The sequence below is a fragment of the Canis aureus genome, chromosome 2 (genome assembly GCF_053574225.1).
Source record: "Canis aureus isolate CA01 chromosome 2, VMU_Caureus_v.1.0, whole genome shotgun sequence".
In the NCBI taxonomy this organism is placed as follows: Eukaryota; Metazoa; Chordata; class Mammalia; order Carnivora; family Canidae; genus Canis; species Canis aureus.
In genome coordinates, this window is record NC_135612.1 from 29434350 (window position 1) to 29446452 (window position 12103).

Consider the following 12103-nt stretch of genomic DNA (forward strand, 5'->3'; position numbering starts at 1 on the left):
CTTTCAGATTCTTCGCCGTCAAATGCTAGTTTAGGGCATCTGAGGGAGAGAGGTGTTGGGAGCTGATACCGATGTATCTCATGATTGCATTGTACTTATTACTTCACTTCTACTGACTTTATAGAAGGTCCGCTGTGGGCCCAGGATGGCAGAAGATGAATGGGACGTGGCCTGTTCTTGGCATTTAGTTAATGGAAAACATCTATTGGATTTGTTTCTTCTTCCCTCGTCCTGTAGGCCCAACTGAATCCAGGACTTGGTGATACGAATGGCGAGCTTTCCTTCCTGAATGGCACCGTGGGAGCTAACACACTTCCCCAGGGCTCCAGGCTGATCCCTGCCTTCACAAGGAGGACCAGTATTGTTCTATTATTTGGGAGGAGAGGATCTGATTGTGAGTCAAGTCAAGTCAGCATTGTGTAAGGGGATGAAAAGGTGGGCACAAAACAGCCGTGCTCTGCTGAAGAGTTGCTACCACTGACACCATCCCTAACCTCCTTGTAATAGGATCCAGGGTTGGAAACTGCATTGGAATTATTTTCCAGGGTAGGAAAGGAAGATTGGAATATGCAAGAATTTAACTTTCTGTAGAAAACATGGCTGTACATGTTTTTATATCATCCAGTAAAGTATGGTTACTCCATGGATTCAACTGAGAAGGAGAAATTAGAAAATAGCTAGGCATATCCTTCTAAAGGAAGGTAAATTTTGCTTCGATTGACTGGATTTGTGTAGTACTAGTTCCTTGTATACAGTTAGCAAGACATGGATTGGATAGTCATAGGCATTGGATAGTCCATGGATTCAACTGAAAAGGAGAAATTAGAAAATAGCTAGGCATATCCTTCTAAGTCGGTAAATTTTGCTTCGATTGACTGGATTTGTGTAGTAGTAGTTCCTTGTATACAGTTAGCAAGGCAACTGGACAACTACTTAGAAGCTAGTATGTGGCAGTGTCAGTGTATTTATTTAGTTGCCAAGGCAATGCTAGGTGTTTATGACCACGTGGGAGGATGAAAGGAACGGGTGGCTTAGTGGCCGTTCAGGTGAGTGCATGGACATAGGCCAGAAAGTATTGCTGCTCATACCTCTTTTTATGTTTGGATGAAGGCAGATAGTTCAAGTCCAGAGGAAACTAGTGAAGTATGTGAAATTTTTTAGGAGGCTTCAGCTTCCTTCTCTCCCCTGACATTTTTAGTCAGGATCTTCTCCTTCAGATCCTTTTCCTTATTCAAAATAGGAAATTAGCTGTTGTCATTTACATTTCGACTAAATAGATTTAAAGCGATATGCTAACTCATCTATTTCAAACCCTTTAAGTTTAGTGTGGAAGGAATGTCTGTATCTTCATCAATTAAAAACTTAAACATTAGGAAGCAAATAAAATTAATGTTGGAGATAGAGTGTTTGCATAGGAGCATTCTTCAGTTTAAGGAAATTTTACCACACCTGAGACTGGCTCCCCAGATAAATCTACTTTACTTGTTTAGGGATGCCCCAGAAGTTAGGAGAAAAAGGAGTGAAGAAAATATTCTTTGTGTTGAAGGTGAGACATGGATGAATTTTATTATTCTTCAAATGGTATATACATTCTTTTGTTTGTTGGACACATTTCGCAAGGAAAAAACAAAGGTATCAATTATAATTTCTTCCTGTCACAGTGTCCTGTCTTAAGAATCAGCTTTTCTAGAGTAACTAAGATTTTATAGATATCCTTAGAGATTGATTTCCTAAAAACTTCTGAGGCTACAGAGGTACTTTCTGCATTGTTGATTCCTCTTAGGTGACCCTGGGCTCCAAAGTCACTTGAGCCATTTATCTGTCTTTGAATTTTAAAGTAGTCTTCGTGAATGCACTGCTCCCCTACAAAAACCCCCCACCTCTTTTTCTTTCCTATCTTTATTCCTCTGCTTTGAAATCCCCAGAGTCCATTTTTCTTATGTAATATACTGCTCTGAGCTTTTCTTTTTCCTTCCCTATGGTAATCCTGTTGTTCCCCACAGACAGGAAGTCCTCATCCTCCTGGCCCCAAATTTCTGCTGCCTCAGGGACACCTGGAGCTGGGATCAGGGCTGAGGAGGAGCATTAGGTGGACATGTTGCCCATGCATCCCTCAGGTAATTATGGTGAGGGGAGAGGGAGAATGGAGGATTAGTTGGGTATAATACAGAAAAGTCTGACCTGGAGCATAGGGATAGAGTGAGATGATGAAATCTAAATTTTGGGAGAATCACATCTGGAAGTTTGTCTGTATCTGCCTTTGGCTCAGGTCATGATCCTGGGGTCCTGGGATCGAATCCTGCATCAGGCTTCCTTCAGGGAGCCTGCTTCTCCCTCTGCCTGTGTCTCTGTCTCTCATGAATAAATGAGAGTCTGCTGTGTCTCTCATGAATAAATAAATAAAATCTTAAAGAAAATGTTCAACATCACTCATCATCAGGGAAATACAAATGAGAAATCACAATGAGATACTCACACCAGGAGGTCTCTGGGTGGCTCAGCAGTTTAGCACCTGCTTTCCGCCCAGGGTGTGATCCTGGAGTCCTGGGATCCAGTCCCACATCGGGCTCCCTACATGGAGCCTGCTTCTCCCTCTGCCTGTGTCTCTGCCTCTCCCACTCTGTGTCTCTCATGAATAAATAAAATCTTAAAAAAAAAAGAGAGATACTCACACCAGTTGGCCTGGCTAAAATTAACAGCTCAGGATACAACAGATGTTGGCGAGTATGTGTAGAAAGGGCAACCCTCTTTCATTGTTGGTGGGAATGCAAACTGGTGCAGCCACTGTGGAAAACAGTGTGGAGGTTCCTTAAATAGTTAAAAATATAACTACCTGACAACCCAGTGATTGTACTACTAGTTATTTATCCAAAGGATACAAACATAGTGATTTGAACTATGGAAAGAGCCCACATGTCCACTGACAGATGAATGGATGAAGAAGAGGTGGTGTGTGTGCGTGCGCGCACACACACACACACACACACACTGAAAGTCATCAAAAAGAATGAAATCTTGCTGTTTGCAATGATGTGGATGGAATGCACTTATACTAAGTAAAATAAGTCCGAGGAAGACACCATATGATTTCACTCATATGTGTAAGAAACAAAACAGATGAACCTAGGGGAAGGGAAAGAAAAATAAGATGAAAACAGAGGGAGGCAAACCATAAGAGTCTCTTAACTCTAGGGAACAAAATGAGGGTTGCTGAAGGTTGGTGGGGGAGATGGGGTATTTGGGTGATGGGTATTAGGGTACTTGATGTAATGAGCCCTGGGTATTATATGCAACTAATGAATCATGAAACTCTACCCCTGAAACCAATAATACACTATATGTTAACTAACTTGAATTTAAATTAAAAAAAGAACCTATTGAAAAAAACTCTACTAGATGCTAGGTAGGGTCTATTAAGGTAGGAAGGAAGGTCTTTGGTCATCTCATCTCATTATTGCTAGTCAAATCATTCACAGAAATTGTGGAGCAGATGGTTCTTTAGCATCAGCTTAGACATTTTCAAGAGTCAGGAAACTCACTACCTGATAAGGTATCTCATTTCTTCAAATACATTCTCTCTCTCCCTCTCTCTCTCTTTTTTTTAAGATGTTATTTGTTTAAAAGAGCGATAGAGACTGTGAGAATGAGGGGGGGGGGTAGGGTGAAGGGAGAAGAAGGAGCAGATTCCCCACTAAGCAGGGATTCCCGAGGTGAGATTTGATCCCAGGACCCTGAGCCAAAGTCAAATGCTTAACTGACTGAGCTACCCAGGCACCCCTCTTCAGGTACATTCTTATATTACACTGAAACTGTCCTTCCTCTGTCTTTTCCTTGATATTCCAGAAAACAAGTCTGTAACCTTTATTATTACTTGATAGGTCTTCCCATGTGTAAAGACAACTTTCCTATTGTCCTTCCTTTCCTAAAACCTATGAAAAGATAAGGGGCTGTGGTCAGAGATGGGAGGGTTTCCCAAGTTATCAAAATATGTCTTTAGTGGGGCGCCTGGGTGGTAATTAGTTGAGCCTCTGCCTTTTGGTTTTAGCTCTGGTGGTGGTCTTGGAGTCATGAGATGGAGCCCTGCATTGGGCACCACACTCAGTGTGGAATTTGAGATATTCTCTCTCCCTTTGTCCCTACTGCTTGTGCTCTCTCTTTCTCTAAAATAAATAAATCTTAAAAAAACATGTTTAGTCATCTTTATTAAATAGAAGACAGATTTTATCTGTAAGGAACATGGGGGAGGTCTTCGTTTTTTCCCCCTATCCCAGACATTTTTTGAGTGTTCATTTTTTAAAATCAGCATTTCTCAGTCTCAAGGGATGGGGTTTAAGTTTTGAAGTTTGAGAACCACTGTTTCATTCACTGTCCAGGTGAATTAAGTGTAATTGATGTTAATCCCAGGAATGAGTCTCACCTAGAAAATAATGTTGAGCCTTTCTGACCTCTCTGCTAATAGCCTTGGAACAGTCTTAAGTCTTTACTGACTGAATATTAACATCAACTCCCATTAGCTCACATTTACAAGCCTTCTTTCCCCTTTTTCTTAGTCATAGATTTCTCAATTTTAGTTCTACCTTCTCCCTGACAGCACAGAAGTTGAGTTCTTTTTTTTTTTTTAAGAAAGCTACCAGTTTTATTATTTTTTAAAAGATTTTATTTATTTATTCACGAGAGACACAGAGAGAGGCAGAGAGGCAGAGACACAGGCAGAGGGAGAAGCAGGCTCCATGCAGGGAGCCTGATGTGGGACTCGATCCCGGACTCCAGGACCACACCCTGGGCCGAAGGCAGGCACTAAACCACTGAGCCATCCAGGGATCCCCCAGAAGCTGAGTTCTTTAAAGTCTCCTTATCATCAGCCCTCTAGGTTACTGCTGATATAGGATGGTCATCTGCTCCCAACATTCAAGTTTTCTGAGATTATTTCTATGCTCAACTGTTTATTTAGATTTCATTGCTCTTCAACCTTTATTTTCCTAGAGTTTTATATATATACAAACATTAATGTAACTCAACATGAATGGAATCCACTTTTAATTCCTTCCTCCATCTGATTATTTTTCCTTGGTTTATGATCCCTTCTAATCCTCATACATATGCCTATTTAATTTTTAATATTTGTAGCATATATATGTCTTATATATTTGTTTTTATTATTATTTTATTCCTTTGTTTTTAGAGAGCACATGAGCTGGGGGGCAGAAGGAGAGAGAATCTCATGCAGGCTCTATGCCCAGTGTAGAGCCCCATATGGCACACTCAATATCACAACCCTGAGATCATGACCTGAGCCGAAATCAAGAGTTGGACACTTAACCAACTGAGCTACGCAGGCATCCCCCCAAAATAGGTAATATTTTACATTTTGTTTCTGTATATTTTCCACATTGGGGTATGTCTTCATATGTATAGTTTTAATGACTATAGCCCATATTCTTTTCTGATAAGTGTTAACTGTTTATTGTAAATATTGTTAAATATGTACACATATTTGTTTATTCAAAATACATATTGATTCCATAGGTTCGTCACTCAGTTAAGTATTAAGATTTGATGTATGAGTGTGTGTGTGTGTGTGTGTATGTGCGTGTGGATTAGAGAGAGAAAAGGAGATCTGTGTGAAAACAAAGTCACATACAGCTACAGCATCCAGTATGGTAATCATTAGCTACTTGTGGCTATTTAAGTTATTTATTTTTTTATTTAATTTTTTTTTTTTGCTTTTTTTTATTTAAGTTAAATAAAATTAAAAGGTCAATTCCTCCTTCACAATAGTCACATTTTCAGTGCTCAAAAACCACATGTGATTGGTGGCTACAATGTTGGTTGTCATTATAGAAAGTTTTATTGGTCAGTGCTGACTTGTAGCTTTCTAGGCCAGGGAGATAGAGAATCAGGTTGCTCTGCTTCTTGCTGAATTCCATGGGACTCTGCTCTGTGCTGTAGCGATGGAATTGAACAATGTAAGCGGACAATGAGTACTCCCCAAGGGCTTTTGAAGAAATGCCTGTAAGTAAGAACTTACCTTGCCATGGGATTTCAAAGTAAAAATTTTAAAAATGAGGTTAAGGGGAAACAAGGTAATTTTGACTACCAAGGATAGAGAATGGGAGGGATGTGCAATTTGGGTCTACTGTTTCTGTGCCTGCTATGTATCATTACTTGAATCCACATTTCAGTGATTTTCTCTGTCAGTGGTAACCACAGAGTGCTTTTTATATAAGGGTTTAGATTGGATCTGTAGGTAAATTTGGGCTATACCTTGGCCATTTAGAGCAGGTATGTGAGAGATGTGGTAAGGAGCGAAGGAGGAGAGCAACTATGATTTGAGACAGATACATGTGTGTGCTCACGCACACACACTCACACACAGTAAGCTTCTCCAGCTCTGTTGTCACTGTTTTAGGAAAACAACTGTCTCACCACTTACAGCTTGTCTGGTGCCTGATCTGAAATTAGCCATACTTTCTCCCCAGGGCATCCTCAGATCCCTGAAGATCTCAAAAATGGTTATACCTCAAAACCCTGGGGACCTGGTCAGATGTGCTGTTACATTAATTATAATGCAGATCAGGATTGTGGATTCTGTATGCAGATGTGCATAGAAAGCCTGCAGATGTGCACGAAGAGAAAGCTGTTGAAAAGCTTGAATACACTGCACTGGTGCCAGGCATATTTATCACAGGGTAGTTACTGAGAATGCTTGATGGGTTTATTTCATGACGTAGGCAGTGTCAAGTATATAATGAGAGAGATTCAGTTGAGCTAGTAGGGGAAAAATAGGTATATATTTACTTCCTTCTGATACCCCTTCCCCTCCACAGCTCTCAGAGTGGGCTTATAAAAATTTTTGAAGTTTCAAATGGTGACTTAAGGTAACCAATGACTGTTTCTATGGGGACTTAAAATAATTCTAAAAATAGAAACTTACTTAAAAATGATAACCTGGTATCTTTGTTGTTTGCAATATTGAAGAATCACAAACTCATCGTGGACTTGGTTTGTTATAGTGACTATGAGAGGGTATTACTATTATAGCCATTAATGTTTAAGATTACAGAATATTCCAAGTATTTACAAATGTAGAGAAAATAGTACAATGAACTCTCATGTATAAATCACCCATGTCTAATAATTTTTTAAAAGATTTTATTTATTTATTTATTTGAGAGAGAGCATGAGCAGGAGGTGGGGAGGAGATGGGCAGAGGAAGGAGAAGCAGACTCCCTGCCAAGCAGGGAGCCATATGTGGGGCTCTGTGTGGGGCTTGATCCCAAGACCTTGAGATCGTGATCTGAGCCACCCAGGTGCCCCTCCCATATCTAATAACTTTTAAGATTTTGATTTCATTTGCTTTATTAATTCTTCTCTCCATCTTCTTCTCTGTTTCAGTATATTAAAGCATATCTCAGATGTACATATTTCAATTTACATCTCTAGAAATAGGAATATTCTATTCTTACCCCAACAATTAAGTTTTTTATTGTTGATATCATCTAGAAATCATATTTCTTTGACTATTTCAAACTGTCTTCTTAGTTAGAATCAGGTCTAAACAAGATCCATACATTTGATTTGTCTCTTAAGCCTTTTTATTTATTTTTATTTTTATTTTTTTTAAGATTTTATTTATTCATGAGAGACAGAGTCAGAGACATAGACAGACTCCTTGCAGGGAGCCCAGCATGGGACTCGATCTCCAGACTGGGATCATGCCCTGAGCCTACAGGCAGATGCTCAACTGCTGAGCCACCCAGGCATCCTCCTTAAGACTTTTTAAAAACAATTCAGTAATACTTGATACAGTTAAAGAGTTGGGTAATCATCATCATCCAGTTTTATAGTGTTTCTACTCTCCCCATTCTACTTGACCCATTTGCAGTCAAGCCTTGCTCCCACCTCTGGCCCATGGAAACCACTGATCAGCTCTCTTTTTGTATAAATTTTCCTTTTCTGTACATTTCATTTCTTAAGTCTTTTAAAATCTGTGATAGTGTCTTCCTCCCTTCCGTTTCCCCCCTGCATTCTGGATTGGTCTGCTTGCTTCTTTCTGGAGTTACCTAATTTGTTCTTTATTCCTCTTGTTCTTCCATATTTCTTGTAAATAGAATTTAGCTTCAGAGCAGAGCAGCATTATCCAGTAGAACTTCTGCAAGTGAAGGAAATGTTCTGTATCTGTGCTTGTGTTCTGTATATGTACTGTTGAATAGCTACATGTGTGGCTTTTGACTATTTGTGATTGAGAAACTGAATTTTTAATTTCACTTTTAAAATTTAAGTAGCTAGTTACACATGGCCATTATTGGTGAAGCTGTAGAGTCTTAATCAAATTTAGGTCCAAAAAAAATAAAAAAAAGAAAAAAAAAAACAACAAATTTAGGTCCAGCATTTTCAAGCATGAATATTTTATAGGTTGTGCTATATGTTTCATATTGGAACATGTCAGGAGACACACTATGTTTGCTTGTCAATTTCAGTGATGCTGTGGTTGGCCAATGGGTTCTAATTATGACAACCTGATCTCCACTGTATGATTTTTTTTAAGATTTTATTTATTTGCCAGAAAGAGTGTGAGAGAGTGAGCACAAACAGGGGAAGCAACAGGCAGAGGGAGAAGCAGTCTCCCCGTTAAACAAGGGACAGAACTCAGTCCTAGGACCCTGGGATCATGACCTGAGCCAAAGGCAGACAACTGACCGAGCCACCCAGGCATCCTTCCATAGTATGGTTTCTTATCACCATTTTAGTTAATGGTTTCATACATTTATAAATATTATGTGAAGCATTTGTTTCAGTAAGGCTTGCAAAATGGTGATTTTCTCATTCTGTCATCCCTTCCACATTTATTGGCTACAATTCTTTAGGAAGAACTTTATCAACTAGAGCTATTTGGTTAACTGAAATACATACATCTTGTACATAAAGGGCAGGATAAATGCTTATTTTTTTTCCATTTTCATTGCCAGTCTTCAGAATAAGTAGTGTGTGCCTTAGTTATTTCTAGTAGTGTTTAATGAAGAGATTTTAAGTATCATTATGAATTTGGGTTTATATATTTGGTGTACTTTAATCAGTTATATTTGTATATTTTTATATATATTGTATATTTTTGATGCTCAAAGTATCCCATCTTTGGAGCTCTTTCTGTTGGCTCATATGTTCTTTTGATTAAAACAGTAGAAAACACTAATAATTAAGGAAATGCAAATCATAATCACCTCATATCATATTATCAAAAACCAAAACAAAAGAGAAAACAGCAACTGTTGACAAGGAACCCTTGTGCACAATTGGTGGTAAAGTAAAATATTACAGTTGTTATGGAAGACAGTAGTCTGGTTCATCAAGAAATTAAAAATATATTACTGTATGATCCAGCATTTCCCCTTGTGAATATATATACGCAAAGGAATTGAAAGCAGGGATTTGAAGAGGTATTTCTATAGCCCTGTTCATAGTAGCATTAGTTGTAATAGCCAAAATATGGAAGCAGTTTAAGTGTCCATAGATGGATGAATGGATAAACAAATGCTTTAAAAAGGAAGGAAATTCTGACACATGTTACAACCTGGATGAACCTTAAAGACATTATATTGAGTGAAATAAGCCAGTTGCAAAAGGACAAGTACTATACGATTTCACTTATATGAAGTGCCTAAAGTAGTCAATTTCATAGAGACACAAAGTAGAAGGGTGGTTGGTAGGACTTTGGGGAGAATGGGAGTTAGTGTTCAATGGATATTGAGTTTTAGTTTTACAAGATGGAAAGAGTTCTGTGAGTGGACAATGGTGACGGTGATTGTTGTACAGCAGTGTGAATGTACTTACAACCACTGAATTGTACACTTAAAATAGTTAGGATGATACATTTGTTATGCATATTTTACCACAATTTTCTTTAAAAGAAGTTTCTCAAAGTTCCATATGGGCAAAAGTGATTGTATTTGAATTTTATACTTTCATATTCTTCCCTGCTCAAAATAGGTACTCAGATTTTTTTTTTTTGAAAGTGTATCAGTCTAGGTTTTGATGACAAGAAACAGAAACTATCTTGCTGTTTTAAGCAAAAAAGGTGTATTGTAAGAATAATGGAGGATCATAGAAATGACAGGAAGCCAGAAAAGCAGGCTTAGAATGTGGGCAGGAACCAGAAGGGCCCAGAGTATAGGCAGCCATCAGTCTGGCCAACTAGTTGCTTTCATCTCTGGATACTGCCATCCCTACTGCATTCCTCTGTAATCAGTCCTAATTGCACCTTTGACTTTGGGTCATTCTTCTAAAGTTCAGAGTTCTAAGCAACCCTGCCTTTTAGAGAGTAGAGAAAGGAAGGATCTGTTCTCTTTGGTCTCTCAGACCAGAGCATCTCACAAGACTACACACAAAATAGATTCAGCCAAATAGGAAAAGGATTTGATGCTGGAAAACTCCCATGGCAACATGTTCCCAGTCCCACGGAGGTTAAAAACTGACAACAAGGGATCCCTGGGTGGCGCAGCGGTTTGGCGCCTGCCTTTGGCCCAGGGCGCGATCCTGGAGACCCGGAATCGAATCCCACATCGGGCTCCCGGTGCATGGAGCCTGCTTCTCCCTCTGCCTGTGTCTCTGCCTCTCTCTCTCTCTCTGTGACTGTCATGAATAAATAAATAAAATCTTTAAAAAAAAAAAAACCTACAACAAATATCCATTACTGATAGATGAAAAATGTATGTAACCTTTGCCTTGGGCAATTTGGCAAGAAAGTGTGGTAGAAAAGGTTATGGTGAGGCTGCTTGGGCATGTACAGGAGGAAGAAAGAGTCAGAGGGAAGGCTTTGACGGTAGACAATGGTAAGGAACAGATAGAGTGTGTGATAACTTAGAGAAAGCAGATAGGATGAGGATCCCAAGGACAGTCTCCATCATTTTACACAGGGCTGGTTCTAGTCAGCATATTTTTAGTGGCTCATCCAGGAAATGAAAGTTGGCTTGTCCAGTTGGGAGAAGCTAGATTTTTCAGCACATAATATACCCAAATACTTAAGAATTAAAACATAAAACAGTCTATAGTAAAAAGCCTTCTTCCCACCTACTCCTGCCTCCATACATCAAAATTGTCCTTCTTAACAGTAATTATTTGTTTTCTGTATATGCTGGAGCTTTTTAAAGTGCTTTATAAACAAATGTGATTATATATTCTCCCCTGCTTTTGTAAACAAATGGTAACATTTTGATTTTGTTCCACTGTTCTATGCAGTGCTTTTTTCATATATCTTTTTAAAAATAAATTTATTTTTTATTGGTGTTCAATTTGCCAACATATAGAATAACACCCAGTGCTCATCCCATCAAGTGCCCACCTCAGTGCCTGTCACCCAGTCACCCCCCACCCACCTCCCCTTCCACCACCCCTAGTTCATTTCCCAGAGTTAGGAGTCTTTCATGTTCTGTTTCCCTTTCTGATATTTCCCACTCATTTTTCTCCTTTCCCCTTTATTCCCTTTCACTATTTTTTATATTCCCCGAATGAATGAGACCATATAATGTTTGTCCTTCTCTGATTGACTCATTTACTCAGCATAATACCCTCCAGTTGCTTTTTTCATATATCTTGAAGAGATTTCTACATCAGTACATAAAGAACTTTCTTATTCTTTTTTTTTAAATGAGTTTTACTTTTTTTTTTTTTTATGATAGTCACACACAGAGAGAGAGAGAGAGAGAGAGGCAGAGACATAGGCAGAGGGAGAAGCAGGCTCCATGCACCGGGAGCCCGACGTGGGACTCGATCCCGGGTCTCCAGGATCGTGCCCTGGGCCAAAGGCAGGCGCCAAACCGCTGCGCCACCCAGGGATCCCAGAACCTTCTTATTCTTCATAGTATTTCAGGATATAAGTTACATAAATCCCTATCAATGGACATTTAGGTTCTTTTGATCTTTTCCTATTACAATTAATGCTGTAGTAAATAATCTTGAACATTTATCATTTCATATGTCTGAGTATTTCCTTTGAGTAATTCCTGGAAGTGGAGTTGCTGTGTCAAAGAGTTTTGCACTTTTATTTTTATATGTAATTCCAAATTGTTCACCATAGGAGTATAACAACTTTCAGTTCCAACAACAA

The 12103-nt window shown here is 39.0% G+C and overlaps 1 protein-coding gene across 6 annotated transcripts in view; it reads left to right on the top strand.

Moving 5' to 3' along the window:
• The first annotated feature begins 1089 nt into the window (after positions 1–1089).
• The window catches only part of WDR41 (WD repeat domain 41), a 206119-nt gene continuing 195105 nt past the window's right edge, over positions 1090–12103 (top strand). For 2 of the 6 annotated variants that reach the window (XM_077867444.1, XM_077867457.1), the window contains exons 1-2: positions 1090–1143; positions 2004–2117. In XM_077867444.1, the coding sequence (XP_077723570.1) occupies positions 1105–1143; positions 2004–2117 (153 nt within the window). In that variant the 5' untranslated portion in view covers positions 1090–1104. Of the gene's footprint in view, positions 1144–1477; positions 1547–1997; positions 2118–12103 lie in introns of those variants that run through there. The other 4 variants (XM_077867436.1, XM_077867450.1, XM_077867463.1 and 1 more) reach the window with 2 other exon arrangements.